Raw genomic sequence first — 27273 nt, 5'->3', positions numbered from 1 at the left:
GTAATTACATTGTGTAGATAAAATATACTTCGCTTTAATTGAGAGCAATTACTGGGTGGCATAATACAAATAACTTTGGATAAAGGTAACTTAAATTTTCCTCCAAGTGACCTCCCAGCCACTTCCTGATGTTTTCCTTTGGTAATCTGAAATTATTAAGAACAAAAGGGAACCTACATACATGGGTCCCGCTAGTATGTTGAGAATATACTGTGGAGAATTTGTGTCTTCCAATTAATTGCTTGTTACTCATCTTCCTCATGTCCTGACAGCTTTTTGGGGAAGATCATTTGGCAGGGGATAGCGTACCTATATCAGCGAAACCAGCCCACTTGTTTGAGCAGGTATTAGACCCTGCTTCTCTAGGTACTTTACATTTTTTCAGTTCATAACTAAGAGAACCACCATTAATGCTCTCTTTTAAACTCTTCTTTCATCTTCCATGGTTGTCACCAAATGGCACTTCACAAAATGAGTAAACTCCAGGTGTACTCGCCCAGTGTTTACTTTACACATCTACATTTTTTATCCTGGCTTATTTTAGCCCCTTCCTGATGGCAAGTAGCCCTGGTGGCACAGTAGTTAAGTGCTCAGCTGCTAACCAGGTCAGCAGTTTGAATCCACCAGCTGCTCTTTGGAAACCCTACAGGGCAGTTCTACTCTGTCCTATAGGGTTGCTATGAGTCAGAATCAACTTGATGGCAACGGGTTTTGAGTTTTTGGGTTCCCTGATGGCAAAAGCTATAGTTTTGGGCAGGATTATGCCTTGATCTACAGCTGTGCCTACTTCCTTTTCTTTCACTCATCTTGTTAGCTGAAAAGTTAAACAAAAACAGGATATGTGAAATAGAAATATATAAATGTGTGTGTATATTATAATAGTTGTGGACAAGATGTTGTAAGTTGTTTAAGAGCAACAGAAATCACCAATGTTTTCCATTTTGACATGTGTATCGTTTTGTAAGCATTAGTGCTTGGTCACAAATTGCAGTGCTATGTTAGGGGTTAGTACACAGGCCTAATAGTAATTATAAACTTTAGGATGAATTATTGATAATAACTAATAGTGTAAAAAGAGTGGAAAATCTAGGCCTTTTCTTTTTTCATAAATATCTGAATTTGGAGATTAAGGCCAAAAAGACTCATTTATGAGTAGAAATGTGGGGGTCATAATCTGAAATTTTGTGTTTGAGGATATTTAAACTTTCCACGAGGTAGGTAGAAACCGACTGCCTTTTGTCTTACTGTGGTGCGATTAATTACTTTTGTGTGTGGCCTTTCTAGCCATGGTCTTGTGACTCCCACCCAGGTGATTGGGTGGGGCTGTGCAAATAAGATAATTGTGGCCCACCAAGGGGATTAGTCAGTTTTGCCTTAAAAGAGGGCCAATTCCAGAGCAGGGGAGGAGCCTACCATTAAACAAAGAGAGAACCAGCAGCAGGAGACAGCGAGGTGGGCTTCCCCACTCACAAAGAAGGAAAGCTGAATGCCTTTGGCCAGAGACTGAGGGCCAGGGAGAAAGGTGCCTGGGAGCACAGCTGGCAAGAGGCTGTCCTGATGGAAGAACTGTATCCTGAGTGCTCCTGAGCCTGAATTGTAAACGTTATTTCCCTAATAAACCCCATAATTTTAAGTATGGTCTGTGAGTTCCGTGTGGCCATTGCAATGAATTACTGAACTCAGTACAGAATGCTGTGGAGGGATGGCTGGTGTCAGAATTAATTTAGAGATAGCAGAGAGAGGAGGCATGTCTGGCTTCCACCTCATGGGAATCTACCCTTTGGCTATTGATCTTGGCTCTCCTTCCCCTTTGTGGGGTTGGAACAGGTCAGACACTGCCCCCAAGCTGTTCTTACACTTACAAAACCTCAAATCAAAATGTAGACCAATTTCATCATATTGCTTTGCTCGTAGTTTGAGGTGAGACTGTTCTTGCATTATCTCCACATTGTATGTCTTTTAGGTTCATTATTTTCCCACTCCTTTTACATCAAGACATTATTTCACATTTTGCATGTCTTACTGAGATGCAATATTAATTGCTTCAGTGCGTGTTTTTCTAATCTGTAGACTATTTACCTTTCCCGTCTGTAGCATGCTACGTGTTAAGAGAAAAATACTTTGTTAGTAGTTCAGAGTGTCCTAGCTTACGCATCTGTCACAGGCTTTTCCTATCTCCAAATCTGCTGAAGTGTACACTGGCGGGATTCCAGACCTTGAGAATTGGAAATGCAGTTAGATGGAACGTACCCAGGTTTCCATGTAATAAGTGAACTCTTTTCCTGGGTTACAGTAAGCCTCAGACAGCTTTTACTTTTTTCTACTTTCCTTGTGGAAATAAGGCAGTTGTTTTATTTTGCAAGTATAATATAGCTTTCTGTGGAAAAGGAATTATCTCTAAAATCTGCCTTGAGAACTCGGACACTGCATTTTTCTGAGGTGATTTTCAAATCTCAGTATCAGGAAATTCTAGGATTTACTGACGCAGATACTACAGTTAGTACGATAGAAAATACAAAACAATTTAAATGTGTATCAAGCAAGCTTGAACTAGTACACCCTTCATCAGCACATCTCCAGGGATCAGGGTTAGATTTTCATAGTGTACTTAAAGTAGCTGACCTCTGGGCTCAAACAGTTTAGTGCCTGAGAGAATCCATTTCTAAAAGGCAGTTTAAAAAGTGTTTAAATACCTCTGAAAACATAATGCAAAATAGTACAGTATACAGGAAAGGATATTTCCTGTTCCAAAAAAAAAAAAAAGCCAAAAAATGAATAATTTTGAGAGGTAGCCTTTTTGTAGCAATAACAGTTTTGCATGTATAGTAAATAGCATTAGCAAGGCTGTACAGTAGGTTAAGTGTTATCACTTGAGTATGTGGGGCTCTATGTCCAAAAGGGAAAAGATATGTTCTAGGTAAAGAGCATATACAGAAACTTTCAGTACATTTTAGCCTTTAAAACTATTAAGATAACTACTAAAAGTAATCTTTAATTGTTCTCAATAACTGAATTGTTGACACCGCTGTAATGTGTAGTGGTGTCCCCAGAATCATGAAGATGTCTGAATATTGCCTTGGTTATTCCAACGTGTCTAATGCCAAGTGATGGCACAGCATGTTTAAAGAGGAGCTAGAAGCAATTTAATATAGCCTTCCTATTCTTTAGTGTTGCCATGAAAGAATATTCAAGAGGCACTATTTTCTTAGATCTACAATACCTATCTTGGAGTCCTCCTGCTCCCCGGGAAAACAAGGGGATGTAGACCCACTCTTTTCAGAGATTTAACCATCTCCAAGGTGCTAAATGGCCAAGATGGACGGGAGGTAAAAGGATTAAGTCACCCTAATTCCACTGTGTGTGTGCTGTGACTCCTCAGATGAAGGAAGAAACTAGTTTGCTGAGTTTCTCCTTTTTACAAGAATAAGCAGTCACAGGCCTCAGCACACCTATGTTAGTCAAGGTTTAACAAAATAACTCCAAAAAATCCCAACAGTCGTCAGCTATTCCCTTCAGTCTTTTTGTTTTACAATTTTAAATCCAAACCTCCCTAACCAACCAAACAAAAAAACCAAACCCGTTGCTGTCGAGTTGGTTCTGACTCATAGCGACCTTACAGGACAGAGCAGAACTGCCCCATAGAGTTTCAAGGAGCACCTGGCGGATTCAAACTGCTGACCTCTCGGTTAGCAGCCATAGCACTTAACCACTACGCCACCAGGGTTTCCTCCCAAACCATAAGCAGGATGAAAAGCCGGCTATGTTAATAGTTTTAAAGGCTAAAACGTACTGAAAGCTTCTGTAATTTCAAAGTATGTGGTTAATTACTTTTCAAAGTTATTGTAGTCTCATGTTTACTCTTTGTATACCTGTGATATGTAAAATATGAAGAGGCCCTCAGCCTTGAGGAGTTTACATTCTAAGGGTGCTGCTGGTGTGAGCAAACAGCTTCTAGTTTATTCAGAACATCTCTTGGCTGTTAGTTATACCACATGTGGAAGGATCCCTTGGCCAATGGTGTCCAAAAGCTAGAGGCTATGCTAAATTTCAGGGCACTGATGTTTGGGTTTAGCTCTGCTGTTAATAAACTCCTTTTCGCCAGGGAACTACTCATTAATGTGACTCAGAAAAGAAAACTTCCTGCATAAGAGAGTTTTCACCATCCCTCTACCACCTATGTTCTTCTATGATATAAAAACCCACTGATATAGCTGTCAATAAATGGCCAGCTTACTGGTCCCCAGACTATTGTCTTACAGTTCTCTTCTTTTCTCAGAGCCTTTGCATCATTATCTACCCAAAAGGACGAGGATTTGCATCTAAGGCTTTTATACCTGAACAGTGGTGCCAAATTTAGCCTTTTCACATGTGACTTTTATTCCGAAGAGGCATTATGATAGATGTGGACAGCCTGCCTGCATTTCTTAGTGATCACTTTATTAACCCGTTTTCTGTCCAAACTGCATTCATCCTGGTTATTTCTCGTAATTACTCTGAATCAAGGGGTTTACTCTGCATATTTATTAAAACTGGGTCTGCTTGAAAGTGCATGCAATAGTGGCAGGCCCATAATTCTGACTTTACAGTACTAATATTCTACTAATGCATGGCTGAAAATGTCCAGTGTTAGGTGGTTATGAGTAATTTTATAAATGCATTTATTAGTGAAGCAATAGAAATTTAAACCAATAGCTTCAATTTATTGTTGGTGTTATCAGTTTTCTAATTAAAGATTATCTTACTTCCACTGAAAATGGGAGGCAGAAGATAAACAGGGTCAACCACAAGACATCCATACTGCCAGGGATGGAGCACAACTCTGCCCTCCCTCCAACCTCTTGCCAGGTTCCAAGGGTCCCCAAGCATGTTTAAAAACAAAAGGCACAAACTAAGCATGTTGAATAAATAAATAAGTTGCTATAGCTATAATAATCAAAAAGATGCACAGTCTCTGAAAAGGCAGAAAAGGAAGGAATACCAGTATGTAGTACATAAAATAACTAGGTGTGGAGTTTTCCTGGTCAAGTTTAAAAAAAAAAAAATGGCCTAAATTTGGGCCTCTTAGAACTAATGTCTACAAAGTGATTAGTGTCAGTAAGCACATGCTTGAGATGTTTCAGGATTTCTGGGTAACTAGGCAACTATCCTAGATGCAATAAAGGACCCTTGGCAGCAGAGGAGACTTCCATTTTATGGAAACAGTCTGGAAAGTATTGGTACATCTATGGTTTAGTTTCTTTTGCTAAAAATTTATTATTTTTTATAGCTAGAGATTGGGCCTTAAATTTTGTTATTATAGGCAGAGATTGATTCTTGATGATTTGGTGAGACTGCACAATTTGTTTTTGCCTAAAACTTCTGCTTCCAGGTAAACAGGGAGTTTTATTTATTTTTAAAAAACAAACAAAAAAAAACCTTGCCATTTATTTTCTTATGTGGTGGAGAAAAAAAGTCTCTGATTCATTGTGGTAGTTCAAAAATTTTCTTGAGAAGAAAAATTCTTGACTGTGAAATAACCCTGATAAGGACAAGCGATCATGACTAATAATGTAGAAGTGAAATCCATTATATCTGCAAGATCCCTAAAGAGAAGCAAATTCCAGATTAGCCTCAGTGGTTATCATTAGGCCCCTTTCAGGTCTCGTGTTCTATACCTGAAAAAGCTTTCTTCCCCAAAATTGTTACTTTATTTTCCTAGCTATGAGGCTTTGCTCCATATATCTTTGGGAATGTTTAAGGGGGATGGTAACTTTCCAGTGGTTGAGAATTGAATTGGACTTATCAAGGCAAAGTTTGGTCTCCACTTACGTACAGAAGGTGAGATGTCATAATCCGTATGTAACTCTCCTTGCCATGGATTGATAAAATGTCTACTAGCCAATGAAACCAATTAAGACTAAGGATAGAGTTTCTCTAAACTCTCTGTTCCTACTATTCCACTCAGGCAGATGAAAAGAAATCCTTAACACTGGAAAGCCAAACAGCACAGAAGATTTCGCCAGGAATCATACTCCTAAACCTTCTTTAAAGTCACGTTAGATAAGTAAGGCTACTGATAATTTTCAAAAGATTTTTCTTCCCTGGGTGATGATGGTATGCCACGCCATCAACTGAAATATTTTTCTTCCAGGGTTAAGAAAGGGATTCCAGCAGTATGTTATAATCAGTCCTTAAAGAAGCAACAGCAATAGCCTGGGTGGTACCTTAACACCATCCAGCTCCTATAATTAAAAAGACTCATATTAGAGTGACAGTCACATATAGTTTACTTTTATTTACTGTGTTTCAAGTGCAGGAATTGATCACTGTGTTTACTTGCTGTTCTGCTTCTTCTCCACTGTACCGCTGATACATGTATAATATGAAAAGTATTTCATTGAACTATTACAAAAAGCAGCTTGCTTTTTAATCTATGCATCTTTAGGAATTTTAGAGAAGACATTTTATTCTTTGATGTAAAAGGGAACAGTTAATACGAGTTAGAAACTCTGTACCTGTGTATAATTTTTCTTTTCTTTTTTTTTTTTTTTTAGCAATAAAGCAGCATGGGCTGAGAATGCCAAAAAATAAAATACTTATAGGCACAGGGCCAAATACAACAAGTCCAACAGCCACTGGGTATATACATGCACACACACAAACACACAATGATGAAATCATTCATGAGTGGGAGTCCTAATATGCATCTTATCAACCATCAAAGCGATCTTTTACCCTGTACCTTTCTTACAGAGTTCTGAAGTAGAACATTCAATACCATGGGTAAGATTTGTTTGTTTAAAATTATCCTTTACTTTAGTGCACCTGAGCAATTTTACTTTAAGCTTTTGGCTCACTGAACCACTATAACTAATACAACAGTGATCTAAATGTATAAATGCAGTGTTTTCTAAAAACTTACTCAGCATTGGAATCCTAAGATATTTTAAAATAGAATTATGAACACTCATACCACAGCATTTGAAGATCACTCATTTTTAACACGAAAAAAATTTACAAGGCACATTCAAACTGGAAGCCTTATATCTGGCATTTAATAGCAAAACAAAGTTCTATGGTGGCATTAGAAAACAAATTGCAAGTGAGTTGCAAAGACATAAGAAACATTCATTTGAAAATCAGCCTTCAACATCTTATGTGCAGTAGAGTCCATTTTGACTCACAGCAACCCCATGTGACAGGGCAGACCTGCCCCACAGGTTTCTCTCCTAGGGTATGGTCTTCATCAGAGCAGATCGCCAGGCCTTTTCTCCACTAGTGGGTTTGTTTGAACCATCCTTGCAGTTAGCGGTCAAGTGCTTTAACTACTGTGCCACCAGGACCCCTTGGGCCATAAGTATATGGACCGATTTCAAGGTATGAAGCAAAGTTATATCTAGGTACTTATCCCAAATGAGTAGAGGAAAGATAAAGTTTATAAACATGCACACGTGCCATGAGTATGAAAAATAAATACCAGTTGCTTGCAAATATAATTATAACACTGTATTTCTTACTTCATTACGAATAAATATGTATTGTCAAATGACTATGAATATATTTCATTAAAAAGCTGTAAGGATCTAGGCCTGTTTACAAAGTTTATGGCAAAAGAACACTGTAACATATCACTGCAAGATCCTAGGCAAAAAACTTTGGATCTCAGCCTGAGTTCCGCACTGGTAAACTGAACAGCCTAGAAAATGTGATTTCCGAGGTTCTTTCTAGATTTAAAATTCTGTTTTTTTTCTGATCACACAAATAATATGAGAAAACTAATTTACATACTTACCTTTGGATGGCGACAGGCATGGATCTGAGTACCTCGATCTGTCGTGAGATGATGGAGAATGTCAGGCATGTTTCTAAACATGTCCAGTTTATCTACATGAACCTAAAGAAATAAAATCGATAGGCAAATTATCTGAAATTAATGTCCTATAAGTTAATTGTCCAAAGGTAATTATTCAGGGACAAACCATCCAGTTAATGAACTAACTCACTATTTGTATGTGAAACCTAGCTTTGGCTATTTCAACACACATTCGTATTTTGTCAGGATGTCAACATAGTAAAGGGCCAAAGACCATATTCCAACCAGTCAGGTTTTATTAGTGGTAATAAAAAATTAAGAGACTTGGTTCACGGATTCTATTTGATCATGCTATTACTGTCCTTCACTGCTTCAAGAACCATTCAATTAATATTTCCAGTACACCTACCAGGAGCCCTAGTGGCACAGTGGCTAAGCGCTTCGCTGCTGAGAGGTTGGTGGTTTGAACCTACGAGTTGCTCCATGGGAGAAAGATGTAGCAGTCTGCTTCTGTAAAAATTACAGTGTAGGAAATCCTATGGGGTAGTTCTACTCTGTTCTGTAGCAAAACTATGCATCATACTTGAGTCAACAACAAGGGTTTTTTTTCAATGGGTGCACATACCATAAGTCAAGCTTTATTCTAAATATTGCATATATATATATATATATATATATATATATATATCTCCCAAAAAACCCACTGCTGTCAAGTCGATTCCGACTCATAGTGACTCTATAGGACAGAGTAGAACTGCCTGATAGAGTTTCCAAGGAGTGCCGGGCGGATTCGAACTGCCGACCTCTTGGTTAGCAGCCATCGCACTTAACCACTACGCCGCCAGGGTCTCCTTGTATATATATATATATATATGTATATATATATATATATAAACAAAGCAGAAAAATTAACAAAAATCACCTATTCTTAAAGACATGTACACAACATGCCACGTAAGGGCAGTTGGTACAGGGGGAAGAAAGCTGAACTAGGAAGCAGGAGACCCAGGTCCTCCCTTACCACATACCACTTTACTGGATTCAAGGGATGGGCAGATACAGAGAAACATGGATTGAAGCCTTAGACAAGTTCAGGATTTTGAGGTTAACACATTTTAAGTGTTAAATTAATGTGTAAGTTGTACTTAAAGCTTATCTCTGAACAGTTTAAAAAAAGAAAAAGCAAATGACAAATACCTAGACTGAGTTAGAATTATGAAACAGCAAAAAAGATGCATTCTCATTTCAAAATCTGAATAGCAAAAGAAATGACAAGGTCAAACCGCTATGGTAATTAATACCAAGACAGGTTTAACAAGAATACCAGCATCGTTGCTTACTCCTCTTGGGGCCTAGTCTGCTCACTACTTGTTGACTAATGAGCAATGAAAACAAATAATTTGCTTTTTCGGACTCTCTAAGAAACAGAAAAAGGGGTAAATTCTAAGACATATAGAAGAGATGAGGAGCCCTCGTGGTGCAGCAGATAAAGTGCTCGGCTGCTCACTGTAGGTCAGTGGTTCGAACTCACCAGCTGCTCCATGGGAGAAAGATGTGGCAGTCTGCTTCTGCAAAGATGACAGCGTAGGAAACCCTATGGGGCAGTTCTACTCTGTTCTATAGGGATGCTATGAATCAGAATCGACTCGAAGGCAATGGGTTTGGTTTTGGATTTTTATAGAAGGGAAGTAAAGAAACTTTCATTCTCACAAAAATAAAGGCATCTGAAAAAGCTGCAGTAGATCAACTACAAGGTCCCTAATTCAAAAACCTCAATGTTCCCCAAAAAACTAAAATAGAACTACCATATGACCCTGCAATTCCACTGCTAGAAAATACCCAAGGGACCTGAAAGCACTGATGCGACCAGACACGGGTGTTCACAACAGCCAAAAGATGGAAGCAATCTAAGTGCCCATCAACGGATGAATGGATAAACAAAATGTGGTACATACATACACTGGAATACTAGTCAGCCAGACAGAGAAGTGAAGTTCTGATATACGCTATAATATGGACGGAGCGTGAAGATATTACACTGAGTCAAATAAGACAATCACAAAAGGACAAATATTTTATGACCTCACTGGACAAGAATAAGCAAATGCATAGAGACCAAAGTCTATTAGTGGTTACCAGGGGAAGGAGGGAGGAAGAAAGGAGGAGTTACTACTTATGAAGCACTGAGTTTTGGTTTACAGTGACGGAAAAATTGTATTGATTAAGTAAAGGGTAGGGCTGCACAGCCGATTACTGTAACTGCTATCAATAAGCTACACACCTGCAAAAGCTGAATTGGCAAAAGTTGTGTGATAGATACATTTACAACAACAAAAACAGCGGTTGCTGAGGCTGCTTAGGTACAAGTAAACACCTCATGGGATTTGGTGTCTTGGTTTGGAGGTTTAGGGTCATGATTTCAGGGAACATTCCAGTTAATTGGCCTAATGTCATGTTTAATGCTTCTGTTCTATCTCATAGTTCACTGCATAGTGCCTGGGGGCTTAAAAGATTGCAGGAGGCCATCTGAGGTACAACAATTGGTCTCCATTCACCTGGAGCAATAGAAGGACAGTCAGAAATAGGAGGAAGAAATGGAATGTGTGGCTAACTGCCTCCGTTGAACAACTGCCTCCTCTGCCATGAGACCAGAAGAACAGGATGGTGCCCAGCTGCCATTACTGAACATTTTGATCAAAGATTCTATAAAAGAATTCTGATCAAAAGGGGAAAAATGCAGAACAGAATTTCAAATTCTCATGGACTCCAGGCTTTTGGGAGCTATGGAGGTTGAAGGAATCCCTGAAACTACTGCCCTGAGATAATCTTTAAACTGTAAATAAAAGTATCCCTTGAAGTCTTGTTAAAACCAAAGAGTTTAGCTTAACTAGTAAAGAATGCCTATCTTGGGCATGGTGCTCTTTTAAGAACTATCTACGTGGGATCAAATTGGCAACAGCACTTGAAAAATTAGATAGGGAAGTTGGGGGCAGTGAGTTTATGTTAATTGAGGAAGAACAACTCGGAAAAGGAGGTAAGAATGGTTGTACACCTCAAAGCATGTAATCAAAGTTACTGAACTGTACCTGCAGAAATTGATGAATTGGTGAATGATCCACTGTGTATAATCTCAATAAAAAACAAAAACAAAAAAACCCACTGCCTTCAAGTCTATTCTAACTCATAGTGACCCTATAGGACACAGTAGAACTGCCCCATAGGATTTCGAAGGCTATAAATCTTTACAGAAGCAGACTGCCACATCTTTCTCCCATGGAGCTGCTGGTAGGTTTGAACTACCAACCTTTCAGTTGTCAGCCAAACACTTTAACCACTGCACCACCAAAACCAAAACTAACCCAACCCCATTGCCATCGAGTCCATTCCACCTCATAGTGCCCCTACAGGGCAGAGGAGAACTGCCCCATAGAGTTTCCAAGGCTGTAAATCTTTACAGAAGCAGACGGCCACATCTTTCTCCCACGGAGTAGCTAGTGGGTTAGAATCGCTGACCTTCTGATGAGCAGCCAAGTGCTTTATCTGCTGTGCCACCAGGGCTCCTATATACTCTGGACACCAAAATAAGATGATTAAAAAAAAAAAAAAACCCTCAGTGTTCTCACTTTTTAAATTCCTTACCTAAAATGATTTTTATCCCCTGCAAAGGGTTTAACAGCCTTAAGGTAGGGCTCACTCCAGTGGCAACTGCAGAGACAGCTCTGAGGACATCAGTGAAGGCCTGCTTTCCCCTAGCCCCCAACCGCATCCTCAGCCCCTGGCTTCTTCCTGAAGGCCTCTAGAGCAAAAGTTTCCAATGTTTTAAATTTCACACAACAGTCATATTTACAACACAAATTTGGGACTGATAAATGGTTATCAGTTTTATAGTTTGCCAAAAGAGGGTATGAGGAAGGAAAAAAAAAAAAATCCAACAGATAGTGCATACAAGTGCATCTGTGTGTGTGCCCACACAGGCTTTTTACTACCACCGTGATTTTCATTTAAAAGGCCATTTAACACCAAAAACAAGGACTGGTGATCCCAGAATAAAAGCAAATTCCTTCCGAAACGGACAGTTGGAACTCTATACCAATATATTTGCAAGGAAGGGCTTAAGGAAGAAATTAAGAAAAGGAGGAGTTAAGGACTTATGAAGGAAAATGGGTAGGTAAGTAAGTAGGTAGGCATGAAGGAAGGAATTTTTGAAATTTTGAACACAGAAAAACAGATTTTTTATTTTACCAAATTATATTGTACATAATTGTTAAATTCTTGGCACACAAGTTTGTCGTCTGGGAGAGCTATATTAAAAGATACAATATGAAGCAGAACTTGAATGTCAAACTAGTTCCAGTAGTTCATTTGGTTCAATTGTTATCAAAAACTTTGCTTCTCTTAGGGGACAAAAATGGAAGCTACACTCTAAACAGGAGCATGGTAGGGACAAAGGCCTCTGCTTGCAGTCACTACACTCACTCTGGGCTCTGCTGCTCAAGGTCCAGAAGCCCAGAACGATCTGGAAGGAACAGGCAAAAACTCCCTCAGAGTCTGATACTGATCCATCGACTAGCTCAGGAACCAGTTCTCCAGCACAATGTTTTTCCACAAGTTTTTGATCGTGACCCATAGTAAGAGATGTTTTCCAATGCAACTCAATACACACATACATGTGTGTGTATATATATGTGTCTCATTCCAAAAGGTTTTCAGAAAATGACGGTTACCCTCAGGGCAGATTACCCAATAAGCAAGATATGCACGGGCTTACTTGTGCTTACTTACTAACATGTAGTGCACAATTTCACCTGTTTTTCACCATCAAAGATGTGGTGAAACCCATATAAAATCGTTCACTACAGATTAGTAAATAAACACAAGTAAGCCTGTGCATACCCTGCTTACTGGTTAACCCTTATAGCAAGCAATACTCTCAGATGTTTTCTAGTTCAATTTTTTTTTTTTTTTCCAATGCTGTTCACGATCAGTAAACGTATTTCATGACCCAGTTTGAAAATATTTCCTCTAAAGGACATTTCACTGAAGGGCTTATCTAAGCCATTGGGGTTTCAGTCAACTTCCCCCCATGAGGAAGTGAATAAACAAGATGATGTGTTACTTCAGAGGGGCTGCCGACCCCTGCTGCTGACACTTTTGGGTAGGTTGCTTCCCTCTGTTCCCGTTTCCAGTTATTCATGGGGGTGGGCAGCAGAGAGGCAGAAGTGGGAGGGCAGAGGGGAGCAACAGAAAAGAAAGAAGAGTCACCATACCTGGACTCCAAATTGTTCACTAAGGTTGGTGAATAAATATTCATATCCATAAGCTGCTTTGCAGTTCAGCCACACAACATGGTAGGGACTCCGATTGATCCAGCCTCCAACCAGCTCTAAGATTCCACTTAAACACTCCTCCTGGATAGGAGTTTTTAAAAGGCATTTAACACTTTTAAGAGCATCACCTACCCTTTCCATTCCCAGTATTCACAGACAACAGTACAAACGGGGACATTTATGATTTGATTTGTTAGCCTACAATAGGTCCTGTTAGGAATAGGGTCATGCCCAGGTTATTACCTCATTTCTTCAGGGAGACTTACCCGACTTGGAATTTGATAAAACCTTGGATCACAGAAAGTAGTATCTAAATATACACTTTGAATATCTTTTACCCTGAAAACAAAGAAAAAGAAAAAAACTGAATTGGTTTTAATCATCTAAAGTAGCATAAAATGGGTGTAAAATTTAAACTCCCAGTTATTTTACAGGGTGTTCCATTTGGGTTTTGTTTTTTGTTAAATCAACTTTGCTGAAATGGTTTACATATGATAAAACATAAATTTAAATGTACAGCTATCAGAGTTTAGTAGTGGTTACAGGGGCAGGAGGGAGGGAGAAATTGGGAATCACCATTTAGGAAACACTGAGTTTCTGTTTAGGGTGATGAAAAATTTGGCAAGATAGTGGTGACGGTTATACAACATACTTGATGTAATTGCTGTCACTGAATTGTACACGTTAAAAATGCTGAATTGGCAAATGTTCTGTTGTCTATATTTTTATAATTTAAATATATACATATAAATTTTACACACAGAACATTTTCATTACCCCGTCTCTAGGAGAAAAATTTGCTCTACTATTACAATTTTACAGGTAGTTCTGGACTTACGATGAGGTTTCATTCTAACAACTCTGTTGTAAGCCAGTTCTGACATAAATCAAATACTTCACTTTTTTTTTTTTAAGTTTTCATTATTATTGCCTTTTATTATCAGTATCTTTATAAATCTGACCTTTGTCTTTGGTGGTTGGAAACATTACATATAAACTTACAGATATATTTTAATATATACATGAAAAATACAAAAATCATAAAAATTTACTACAAAGAGTTGGACAATATTGGCGTTTTATCAGTTAAGTATGACCTCCACTTGTGGAAGGTTCTGGATCATATGGATTATCCCTGGGAATGGTGATAGCACTTCTTGTCAGAAAATTACTGAGAGCTGTCAGTATAGCCCTTTTCTTTTTTTCTTCACATATTTTGCAGTGACATCTCACTGCTTCCCGAATCTGCCAATCAACTTTAGCAAAGTGACCAGTGTTTGGGTCCCTGTTTTCAAGCCACTGAAGCCCCTGATTTAGTTGAGAAAAAACTCCAGCTAATCCTTTCACATAAAATTTCTGACAACTTCTCTCCTTCCTCTTCCTCATTATTTCTTTCTTCTTCAAAATTCATTAAATCCTTGTCTTAGTCATCTTGTGCTGCTTATAAGGGAAATACCACAAGTAGAAGGCTTTAACAAAGAGGAATTTATCCTTTCACACTCTAGGAGGCTAGGAGCGAATTCAAGGTGCCAGTTCCAGGGGAAGGCTTTCTCTCTCTTTCCGCTCTGGGGAAAGTCTTTGTCATCAATCTTCCCCTGGTTGAGGAGCTTCTCAATGCAGAGACTCTGGGTCCCAAGGAGGCGCTATTCTCCTGGCTCTTGTTTCTTGGTGGTATGAGGTCCTCATGTCTCTCTGCTAGTCTCTCCTTTTATATCTCAAAAGAAACAGACTTAAGACACAACCTAATCTTGTAGATTGAACCCTGCCTCATTAACATAACTGCCGCTAATCCCATTAACATCATAGAAGTAAGATTTACAACACACAGGAAAATCACAACAGATCACAAAATGGTGAACCAACACACAATACTGGGAATCATGCCCTAGCCAAGGCAACACACATTTTTGGGAGACACAAACAGTCCTGATCTGTCAATTCCCCTTCTTTGTCATCTATGAGCTGTTCACATCGGCCATATCAAATTCTAAACTCAGCGTTCTTGCCATATGGACAATCTTCCCACTGATCTCTTCCATCACATTATCTTGGTCAAATATTTGGAGCGTATTAACACAGCAATTTTTTCCATATCCCCTACAAGCATTTTCCTGTAACTTCCAGGAAAATGCAGTGTACCAGATAGCTGATAGTCATAAGTGTGGTTCATTTTAACTCAAATACGTTGTAAGTTGGGGACTACCTATAATCAAGTTTGATTTCAAATAGAAAAAAAGGTTTGTGTCTGGGGAGAAAAGAAAAGTAAAACTTTGAAAACTATGCAGTCTTACATTCAAGAATTACGTAAGGCCCAATACCTGCCCCCAGAGTGTAGAAGCTCCATTCTAGCAGCTTCTCCTTTAGCCAGTCTGAAATCTCCTGTGTACAAGACAGTTCCATTATTGCCCTGAAATAAAAACCTGAAAAGGAAACACAGTTCAGTGATGTTTGAGTCACTAGTAAATCAAATACACACTAAATCCACAGGAAATGCATTTCTGCCAAATATATCTACCAGATCACAGTGTTAACGAGATTTCAATAACTCTAAACTCACACCAGGCACTCAACCGCTACTTCTTGTTCCCTGAGGTAGGAAGGAATAACAAAACGGATATAATATCAAGTTTGTAATAGAGATCCCCTGAAATATGTTAGCACTCTCAACTATATATTGAGATCATTCCTGTTCATGAAAAGAAAATTCCATGGAACGGGAAAATGCAAAGTTACTGGAGAAATGGCTTCCATCACAAGGAAGCCATGTTTCAAATCTGATCTTCACCTCAGTCTTCCAAGTTCAATTTGGAAACAAACATTAAGGAAACTGCCAGAAAAAACAAACAAACAAACCGTATTTCCCTATACATGCTTATTATTTTCTCAACTTGAAATATTAATTTCTACGAATATATCCACAGACAATAGAATGGTAAAATAGATGAGCCCCTTACATAACTGATCCTGGGCAATGGCCAGCTGGTAATAGAGTCACAACAATCTCTTCCTTCTGAAAAGAAAATAAAGGAAAGAAAAAATAGAAGAAAAGTTATCACTAAAATCAGTTGCCATCAAGTTGATTCTGCCTCATGGCGGCCCCGTGTGTGTCAGGGTAGAACTGTGCTCCACAGGGTTTTCAGTGGCTGATTTTTTGGAAGTAGATCACCAGGCCTTTCTCCCCAGGCACCTCTGGGTAGACTTGAATTTCTAACCTTTTGGATAATAGCCAAGCACATTAACTGTCTATACTGCCTGGGGACTCTGGAAGTTGTCATTAGGACCTAAATAAATAAAGCCCTGCTTAATAGAACACCTTGAAGTACCTCTCAAGAATGTGATGTATGCCTTTTCTCCCCCATTTCCTCATTCTCCAAATTCTGGAAACAAGCAGCTAAACACAGAACTAGTTACCATGTCCACATAAAAACTTGTACACAAATGTTCATGGTAGTGTTATTCATAATAACCAAAAAGTAAATGCTGCCCAAATGTCCATAAGTTAATGAATGGATAAATAAAAGGTGGTATGTCTGTACAATGGAATATTATTTGGTCCTAAAAGGGAATAAAGTACTGATAGATGCTACAACACAGATGAAAACATTATGCTCCGTAAAAGAAGCCAGTCACCAAGGACCATATGGTATATGATTCCAATTCTATGAAATGCCTAGAACAGGCAAATCCACAGAGAAAGAAAGTAGATGAGTGGTTGCCTAGGGCTGGGGGAAGTAGGGGAATTGGCGTGGGGGTGACAGCTAAGGGTGTAGGTTTTCTTTTTGGGATCATGAAAACGTTCAAAGACCAATTAAGTCATGGACACACAACTCCGTGAATACACTAAAAGCCAGTGAATTGTACAGTTTAAATGGGTGGATTGTATGGGATGTAAATTAGCTCTCTAAAACTTAAAAAAAAAAGGCCAGATGTAGCCTCTTCCTAAAATCCTCACTATCCCAGTTCATCTTACCGCACGTTGTACTGCACTGTCAGGGCAGAGCCTGAGGGGTGCACTTACACCCCAGCCCTCAGCACGTGGGGACGGAGCTCTCCACAGAGCAGCTCCCTACTAGATAATGGTTACTCCTTACTTAATTCTGATATCATTCATCCTAAAGGCCCCTTTAAAAAGTGACCTGCCATTGGCTGGAGCTGGATAAACAATGCATAAAAGCCACAGGACACAGGACAAGACACAAAGAATCACAGTGGGACAGCATGACTCTGAGCAGCAAGAGCCTGCCTGCCACCCTGTTCTGAGAAAGCCTTTTGCCAATATGGGGTATATGACAAGACAGCCTCCAATGAGGCTATTCCCCTAAAACGTGGCTAGCTAGCCTGGGTCCAGGATGGCATTTAAAAAGGTTTAGGCCATCCTGAGGTTTTTTTTTTTCTTGTTCGTATTGTCCTCCTTAGGACAATAATGTGATGAGAGGAATACTTCAAATGTTTGTCTTCTCCAAAGAAGAAATATCTGAAAACTCGGGACCCTGCTCTGATCACATTCACACCGTAAGGGATTCCGTTCAGGGTTAAACACGTCAACGCAGCGTGCCATCATCAGGCTATGGAACAGGCACTACTGTAACTAGTTTTGCCATAAAAACAAGAAAATATCCACGAGCCCTAGGTATAGTTTGAGGTAGAAGAGGTAATTCCACAGTCTCGCTTTTAAAAGAATACATTCACAAAAGTACCTGCTTCTAAGTCTAAAGGTGAAAAATAAATATCTACTCTGGCAGACACTTTTTTTTTGATAAGAAAATGATGAAGACAAAAATCACAATATACTTAAGGTGCTACAAAAATATTAACCACCTTTGTATATCCTAAACACTCCGATAAACTTAATAAAAATGGCAATGACATGGAGTTCTAGTCATTAGCATGCAATACTAAGAAGCAACACTGTTAATGGAAGCCATGTCCGATCCTTTGGATACAGGAAATAAATACATCACAAACATTTTTTGTTCTAAAAACTTAATTGCTATAATTTTTACTTATGGTTAAATGAGCATTCAAAATCAAGGAGGGAGATAATCATTTTAATATTAAATAATTTTTAAGAAATCACATAATATTTAAAAAAATTTAGTTACCTCTCCTGATGCTTCATCAATTAAAGATATTTGGGTAGGAGTTTCAACTTCAATAGCTATCTATTAAAATAAAATAAGAGATCACATATATACCATATCGCATATGTTCAATTTTTCATGGCTAATTAGCCTTTACATCGCAAACACAGAAAGGGACTAGGAGAAAAGTTACAGACTCTCTCAGCATAACAATTCCTGATTTCACTATAATATACATTTTTACAGCTTAGAAAAATTATAAAGCTAATATAAGACCTTTCTAGAAGCTGATGTGGCAATATGTATTGAAAGCCTTATAAATTTACATAGCCTTTGACCCACCAATTCTATTTCCATAAATTCAATTTTCTTCCCTCATCTTCCTATCCCTATCACTCTCATTCCCTTCTCCCCTTAAATTTGAGTCTCTGTAAAACACGTAGTGAAACGTGTTTAGGTTTTAGGCTACGGAACACAGTCTGGGTCAACCCATAATATATAGAAACAGCTGGTTCACTGATTCCAGCTGCTACAGAGTGCTCCATAATGAGCTTGCATATTTCACTAGAACAATGACAAGCACGTAACAGGCACTCGGTTAAGTGCTTGATGAATGAATGACTGAATATAATTTTTCATCTTCTTTGTCTACTGACATAAAACACAGTATTTGAAGTTCAGGTCTTAAAATATCCTTGCATTTTCTGGAACTGGCACACCTTATTTTTTAGATAGGGTGAGATTCAGTTAGCTGCTACCTTAATCAGGACTTTCGCATGTGTTCAATTACGAACTGGCCTTTTTTCCCATGTACAGTCATTATCTGGAGCCCTGGTGGTGCAGTAGTTAAGAGCTATCGCAGGCAACCAAAAGGTCAGCAGTATGAATCTACCAGCTGCTCCTTGGAAACCCTATGGGGCAGTTCTACTCTGTCCTCTAGGATTGCTGTGAGTCAGAACTGACTTGACAACAATGAGTTTTTTCTATGGGTATCAGTTATATTAACAAACATTTTATATTATAAAATATTAAAATATATCTTAGCTAGAGAGTCAGTGAGACTAGAAAAATAAGACTCAGGACTTGGATCAAACTGTTGAGGGACAAAACAGACAAATCAACAATAATAAAAATCGATCTTTTCCAAACTGCTGAATTATGAAAGACTAAATATCAATATTCTTATTAATGTGAAAAAATACCGTGTGTGAGGAATTGGGTTTTGACTACTTTCAATGCGTCTCTAAAAAACACTTCCCAGTTAAAAAACAGAATTGGTGTTAATCAAAAAAAGAAAACTAAATAAATAAATACAACTTACAATTCTTTTCTCCCAAAATCTGTATTTCGGGCTAGTTAACAATAACTCCTTAGTAACAGGAGAACAGTATAAGAACACCTTCAAGCTGAAAGAAAAAAAAAAGCTGTTTCAGTACAATCCAAGACAAAGCATCTCACTTGGTGACCAGGAAGCACATTTCATCGTATGTCAGTTATCTCTACCAATTCAGGGACTGTGCTGCCACAAGAAGCGTCAGAGTAGTTTCCCGCATACCTACACCCCGCTGCCTCTTTCAGTCCCATCAAGGGCTTAAACAGAGGCGGGGAAAAAGCAAGTCAGAGAAAATACTATGTCCTCTGACCGCCTCAAAAAGTTGTTCCTCACCATTCTGATGATAAAGATGTGTTTGTACATGATAAGTTTATCTGAAAAGATAGCAGCCAAATGTCAAGTGACCTCTCTGGAAAATGGAAAGGAGGTGTGAGGAACAGGAGGTTTCTGCTTTATACTTCACTGACATGTATTCTGCCTATTTTTTAAATTAACATATATTAATTTCATCATAAACTTTAAAAAAAAATCAATGGCCTAGTTCAGAGGACAGGAATACAGTCGGTGGCAGATGTGTATTTTCCGAACATGGGTACACTAATATATACCCTGTGCCATACACTCTTCTTAAGAGGACATCAAAATTCTTCCGTTGAGAGGAGGGGACTGTGTTCTTTTCCCTTGAGCCTCAGCAGACTACTGTAAATGTCTTAAGGAACAAAATATGGCGGAAGTGACATTGGATGACTTCAGAGATTAGACCTTCAGGCAATATGGCTTCCTTCTGGCTGTCTCTTGGGACATATACTTTTAAAGCCCTGAGCCTCCATGTAAGAAGTCCAGCTATCCTTAAACCACCATGCTGAAGAGCCTTTTTAGAGACAGAGAGATGCCCAAGGAGTCCCAGCTGTTGCATCCTCCATCTGCTTCAGTCTTCCCAGCTCAGGTGTCAGACATGTGAGTGAGCCTTGAGATCATTTCAGCCCCCAGGTAACACCCAGTCAAGCAGAAACAAACCATCCCCACTATGTCCTGTCTGCATTCCTAACCCACAGAAACTGAGAGAGATAAGTCATTCTTAATATTTTAAGAGACTACGTCTGGGGGTCATCTGTTATGCAGCAATTGATACACAGGCTCAAAAATCAGACAGACCTGGTTGAAATCCTGGTTCTGCCCTTTACTGGCTGCATGACCTTGGACAACTAATTTAACCTCTCTCGTTCCTCAGTTTTCTCATCTGTAAAACAGAAATAATAATAATATCTATTCAAAAGATGATCAAGAGGCTCTAATGAAAATGTCAGCTACAAGAGGACAGGGATTTTTGCCTGTGTTGCTCACTATTGTATCCTTAACATTCAGTTGGTGCCTGACTCATCTTAGGTACTCAAAAACTTGTTGAACTAATAAATATATATAAAGCATTTAGCACAGTGGCCAGAACATAGTAAGTACTCAATAAATATTATTATTATTATTTGGTTTTTTATTATTATCAAGAACATAGGAAAATGATATGACTTAGAGAAGTTGTCATCCACTGGTTCAAAAGTTTAAAAGTCACTAAGGCCCTTTCCAAATACATATCTTGAGAATTTAGAATTTAAATTTAGGCAACGGCTTCAGGAAAAGAGTGCAATAGTTCAGCTTAAAAAAAGATCCAACAATATTGGGTGATTCTTTAGTATGGAACGACCATTGCCACATACACATACACAACCCGCATTAACAAAATGAACAATGAACAAACTACTGCTGCACCCAACAGCATGGATAAATCACAAAAATGCAATGTCAAGTGAAAGAAAGTAAATACAAAAGAGGCCTTTCTGTACAATTCCACTGATATAAACTTAAAAAACATCCAAAGGTAAACTATGATGATAAATATCAGAATAGAGCTTACTTTTGGGAGAGAGGGCAAGGACTGGGAGGAGGCCTAAGGAGTTTGGTGGTATTGGATCTGTTCTATTTCTCAATCTGGGTGGAAGCCACACAGATGTGTTCACTTTGTAAAAATTCATCAAACCATACTCGAACAATTTGTGTCCTTTTCTGACTAGATGTCATATACCATGTAAATGCTATGTAAATAGTTGTTAATGCTTACACTTAACACTTAATGCTTCCTCAGTCTTTGCAAGGTCAAACAACCAGTGTTGGAGAGAGACTGGGGATCTGTGAAATGGCAGGAGGCTACAGCAGGGTATGCCTACACAGCATTTCACCACATGGATTCAGCATAGGGCTCAGTGCACAGCAAATTCAAGTTTCGCTTTTTGGAACTCTATTTTTCTGAATATTTTCAATCCGTGGTTGGTTGAATTTGTGGATACAGAATCCGCAGATATGGAAGGTGGACTATGTTACTGTATTATTATGTTAAAGATGTTTTAGTGTACCTGGAAGTGTTTCTTTAATGATTTTTATGCATAGAAAGTTACACTAAATACTGTATACTAAAACAAACACTTGGCTGACGTTAGATACAAGCTATACCCAAGTGTTCTGACTTACATACAAACTGAGATATGATATCTAGTCAGAAAAGGACACAAATTGTTTGATTATTTAAAGTGTACAGGAGGAGGTGAGTAGGTTACATGGAAATACTACACCATTTTATATAAGTGACTTGAGCATCCCCAGATTTTGGTATCCGCAGAGGTCCTGGAGCCAATCTCCTGTGGATACCAAGGGATAACTGTAATAACAATAATAATGTTTTCATGCATGGCGCAAAGTGGTACCCATTTGTTATTGTGAACCATCGTACATACCTTTAATTTTTAATAAAATAGGCTTTACGGAGGTTGGTTGGTAACTATGGGTTTAAGTTGGAAGTTTTTAAACTGGGGACTGCCTCTAAATAGCAAAATAAATTACCTGCAGTCCAATCTTCTTTTCAAGGTAGGGGCTCTTAATCCTTTCATGTGATCTAAAAACAAAAGAATCAACAATCACAAACACATTATTTTTTTTCAGAAGATTTCTTAGCACAAGGAAACTGAGTTGTCTGTGTGTTAAGCTTCCTTTTGAGCAAAAATATATGAAAGGTTCACTTTTATAAGAGACTGATTCCTACTGGCTAGTAGCTCTTTCTTCTGTGGGTGAGGAATCTGCCTGAGAACAGGCCAGGAACCAGAAGAAGCTGACCATCTCTGAGCCATCAAAAGCAAGTTCAAAAGAGCATGACTCCCTGCATCTTAGGGCCGAATCTACATCACTCTGAGCAGCCACAGAAGAATGAGTGACCAGGATCTCATTCAGAACAACTTCCAGCCCTTTCTGTTATCTCTTCTCTCATTTCAATCAAACCACTCCTCAGGCCACACTCTATGTGGCCCATTCATTCCCATCACTTGTTATTCCATCTAGAAGGTCAAGCCTGCTTCCATGGAAGCTTGTAGGAAATCGTTCGGACTCAAACAAGAATGAGGAGTTTCATTATCTCGCTACCGTACTTTGACTGCTTGGTTGCAAGTGGGATATTACCATTCCCACCTGCTTGTTCTACAGCTTTCCAAAAAAACATACACAGGAAGAGGACATTCAAAGAAAGATAACATTTATATAGATAGTACATTTTAACATGTCCTGAGTCTTTAGCATATAACGGCCTAGATAATGACCAAACATTTCTAAATACTTTAGTCCAAACAAACCAATTCTAATTATTCTAACTATCCCCCTCAACACAGACATGTATTAAAAAAAAAAAGTATACACCCTCAATTTATATGTGAAGACTCTCAAATCCAGTAAACACAAGCAGTTACCGCACCTCACTTGGCAGGCCCTGACTGGACACATGCCTCCACAGCACAGTCCACCTTCCTGCTCAATGGGTGACTCTCCTCAGGTCACTCCTAGTCCAGTCTTTTAGGTCCTATGGGTAGGTTCTAGAGCAGGGCTCTCAGTGATCAGAGTTTCTGAAGAGTTTGTGCCATGGCAAAAAGAAGGCTGGAATCAGGACTCTGCTACACGCTCCCAAACTGACTCAGTAGACAGCACCCTAGAGCCGTTTTATCAAGTCACCCCCTTCCTGACTGGTGGTCAAGGGAATCTGTGTAAGTTTACTCAGTGCTGGTAGGACTGCACCCAGAGTCTATTTTCCAGGGCCTTTTTTTCTTTTCCTTGGCCAAAACAAATCACCAAGTTGCCCCCTCCTGGATCTTCCCCAACCCGGGGTCACTATTTCAGACCATGGGCTCCCTCTCATCTTCCAGGCCTCAATGATACTTAAAAAGCCTACCCTGAGTGACCTCTAAGGAGCCCTGGGGGTGCAGTGGTTAACTGCTCAGCTGCTAATCAAAAGGCTGGTGGTTCGAACCCACCCAGTGGCTCCGTGGGAGAAAGATGTGGCAGTCTGCTTCTGTAAAGATTAACAGCCTTGGAAGTCCTATGGGGCCATTCTACTCTGTCCTACAGTGTCACTAAGAGTTGGAATCAACTCAATGGCAACAGGTTCTGAGTGCAGCACTGGGCTCCACAGGGTCAATAAATGTGCTTCAGAGCCCACCCCAAATTATATCAAAATGTGATGCATATTTGAATTTTTTTCTAGCAAGAGTCCATAGATTTTGTCAGACATTCAAAGAAATCTGTGTCCAAAATGGTTAAAAATCACTAGAATGCAACGTGAGGTATCTTCAAAAGCAGCAGTTGAATTCTCGCCCTTGATGAGTTTACATCTTGGTTGAGCACAGACTAGAAAACAGGAAAAATTATTATGAACTGCCGGATAGAAGGAACTCAATTTCCTGCTTAACGTACAAATTAATAAGCTTCACAAATTCCTTTAGACAAGCTATTTCTCCAAACCCACTACTCCTAAACATCAAGGACAATCCCCAAAGCCGTACTTTAATAATGTCTATCAAATTTTGAGTTCAGAGATTCCAGTGAGACTCAATGTGAAAGGTAAAAATGGAAGCATCCTTATCTCTAGTACTTTTAAACATTCAGAAACAGATTCTCAATGAAAAACAAAATGAAAAATGTATTCCTCAAGAACAAGCAGAAAGATCTCACAGTGCTGCTTGGTAACTAGAGAGTGGTGGTCCAGATCTTCCTCATTAAAGAGAGGTAACTGGTGACTTTGAACAAGGAAGCAGAGAAACTTCCCAAAAGCAGTAACTTCAACAATTTGTTCCTGGGTGATGCAGTTAACACAATCGGCTACTGATCAAAAGGATGGAAGTTCTAGCTCACCCAGAGGTGCCTTTAAAGAAAGTCCTGGGGATATACTTCCAAAAAACCAGCCTCTGAAAACTCCATGGAGCGCAGCTCAACTCTGACACACATGGAGTCACCGTGAGTCACAGTCAACTCTGTGGCAACTGGTGGTAGAGTTAAAGCGAGTGATTCCATCAACAAGACATCTGATCTTCACACCAACCCTGTGATGAAGGGAAATGTTTTGATAACTGTAGTTTGTTTTAAAACACCTGTAATACGTATGTACGTATGAGTTTGTTATACTAGGTGCCATCGGTAATCCCTATCAAGAACTCACATCCCAAAGGGGTAGTTACTACTTCTCAAGCTACCCTGGAAGTCCACACTTAAAGAGGCAGCCAGTGAAGCGCTTCAGTTTATTTTTATCTCCAGTCAATGCCAAAACCAAACCCAAACCAAACCCACTGCTGATAAGTTGATTCCGACGCATAGCGACCCTACAGGACAGAGTAGAACTGCCCCACAGAGTTTCCAAGGCTGCAATCTTCACGGAAGCAGACTGCCACATCTTTCTCCTGTGGACCTTCTGGTTTTGAAGGCAGACCTTTCGGTTAGCAGGCAACTGCTTTAACCACCGTGCCATGAGGGCTCCTAATCAATGCCAAAGGCTGTGCTAATTAGCATAATGAATATTAAAACGTTTTTCATTGGTAGAATTAGTAACTCATTCATCAGCATAATAGGTGTTAAAAACAGGCAATGGTTGTGAGATTACTGGTATTCAAACTCTGGGAATTGGCTAAAGTATTTCAGGTTGTTTTTAGGTGCTGATGTGTCGGTTCCAACTCATAGCAGCCCTATGTACAACAGAACAAAACACTGCCTGGTCCTGTGCCATCCTCACAGTTGTTATGCTTGAGCCCACTGTTGTAGCCACTGTGTCAATCCATCTCATTGAGGGTCTTCCTTTTTCATGGACTCTCTACTTTACCAAGCATGATGTCCTTCTCCAGTGATCCCTCTGGATAACATGTCCAAAGTATATGAGACATCCTTGCTTCTAAGAAGCATTCCAGTTGTACTTCTTCCAAGACAGATTTGTTCATTCTTTTGGTCCATGGTACATTCAACATTTTTCACCAAAACCACAATTCAAAGGCATCAATTCTTCTTTAGTCTTCCTTATTCACTGTCCAGCTTTCACATGCACACGAGGCTATCAAAAACACCATGGCTTGGGTCAGGCACACCTTAGTCTTCAAGGTAACATCTTTGCTTTTTGACACTTTAAAGAGATCTTTTGCAGCAGATTTGCCCAATGCAATGCATCTTTTGACTTCTCGACTGCTGCTTCCATCAGCATTGATTGTGGACCCAAGTAAAATGAAACCCTTGGCAACTTCAATCTTTTCTCTCAACGTATTTTAGAGACACTCTATTCTCACATGGAGAATCTAGTAAGCTTTTGAGCCCATATCATTAGCAACGACAAACCAGCTGTCAATGAGTGGATTCCAAGTCATAGTGATCCCATGTGTGTCAAAGCAGAACTGAGCTCTATAGGGTTTTCAATGGCTGATTTTTCAGAAATAGATCAACAGGCCTTTCTTCCACACACTTCTGGGTAGACTCGAACTTCCAACCTTTCAGTTAGCAGCCAAGCATCTTGCAACACGCAGGGATTCCATTAGGGATGACACTCTAGACTTAATCCCTAAACGGCCATGTTTCCATGTGTGAGATCATAGTATTCTGGCTGTCTGCTGCCATCTTGCCTCTAAACTAGAATGAACCTTTCATATTGGATGTGTTCAGAATATCTACAATGAGGAGGAACTTGTACTTCGTGGAGCCCATAGACAGGTTGTTTGATGAGTGTCTGCATGTTTGTGTGAGAGTGTGTCTGCTTGCTAACAAACGTCTCGGTGTGTGGCAGAATTTGATCTGAAACTTTTTCCTTTATAACATGGTAGTGAGGATATGGGGGAAGAACTAATCCTAGCCAACTTCTGAGTATAGGCCACTGTGATGACTACCAAAGAATCTAACAGTTGCACCTGACCAACAGGCCTGACAGTACAAAACAGGCAGATGGTGGTGTAACGTCCCATTTTACAGAAGAGGGAAATAAAGCCTTAGAGAGGTTGAGGAGCCAAGCTGGGACAAGGTGTAGTTGATAATCCCCCCTCTGCCTCCCAAAGCCTGCACCTTCCTTGCTCCAGCGCCCCGATGCCCGCCTCTCCTCCTCTCTCCAGTCCCTTGGGCGACTGCCCCCCAGGGCCAAGCCTTAGCAGCCAGCCCCTTGCTTCCCAAGGGAGTGGGCTACGTGTAGAGCTCACTCACCCTTGTGGCAGTGGGACAGGAAGTAAGCACGTGCCCGCAGGTTCTCCCTGTCGAAGCGGTCTATGGAGATGGTTGGATACTCGACCATCTGTCCCCCGAAGGAACTCATGGCGTCAGCCAATCCCTGCGAGCAGGACGCCGCGCCGGCCGCCGCTGAAGCCCAAGTAATCCCTGACCGCGCCACCACTTCCGGGAGCCAGCCCGCCGCCTCGC

At 39.7% G+C, this 27273-nt stretch overlaps 1 protein-coding gene across 2 annotated transcripts in view; it reads right to left on the bottom strand.

Moving 5' to 3' along the window:
* The window catches only part of DCLRE1C (DNA cross-link repair 1C), a 55309-nt gene extending 28053 nt beyond the window's left edge, over positions 1-27256 (bottom strand). The window contains exons 1-10 of one of the 2 annotated variants that reach the window (XM_049881943.1): positions 27061-27084; positions 22423-22474; positions 20689-20773; positions 19522-19606; positions 18222-18281; positions 16074-16129; positions 15438-15539; positions 13386-13458; positions 13060-13200; positions 7772-7873 (exon numbers count right to left, since the gene is read on the bottom strand). In XM_049881943.1, the coding sequence (XP_049737900.1) occupies positions 7772-7873; positions 13060-13200; positions 13386-13458; positions 15438-15539; positions 16074-16129; positions 18222-18281; positions 19522-19606; positions 20689-20726 (657 nt within the window). In that variant the 5' untranslated portion in view covers positions 20727-20773; positions 22423-22474; positions 27061-27084. Of the gene's footprint in view, positions 1-7771; positions 7874-13059; positions 13201-13385; positions 13459-15437; positions 15540-16073; positions 16130-18221; positions 18282-19521; positions 19607-20688; positions 20774-22422; positions 22475-27060 lie in introns of both variants that reach the window. The other variant, XM_049881942.1, reaches the window with a different exon arrangement.
* Between the last annotated feature and the right edge of the window lie 17 nt (positions 27257-27273).

Source organism: Elephas maximus, chromosome 4, assembly GCF_024166365.1.
Source record: "Elephas maximus indicus isolate mEleMax1 chromosome 4, mEleMax1 primary haplotype, whole genome shotgun sequence".
Taxonomy (NCBI): domain Eukaryota; kingdom Metazoa; phylum Chordata; class Mammalia; order Proboscidea; family Elephantidae; genus Elephas; species Elephas maximus.
The sequence above is the reverse complement of the archived record's forward strand: the minus strand, read 5'-3'. Positions and strand labels throughout refer to the sequence as shown.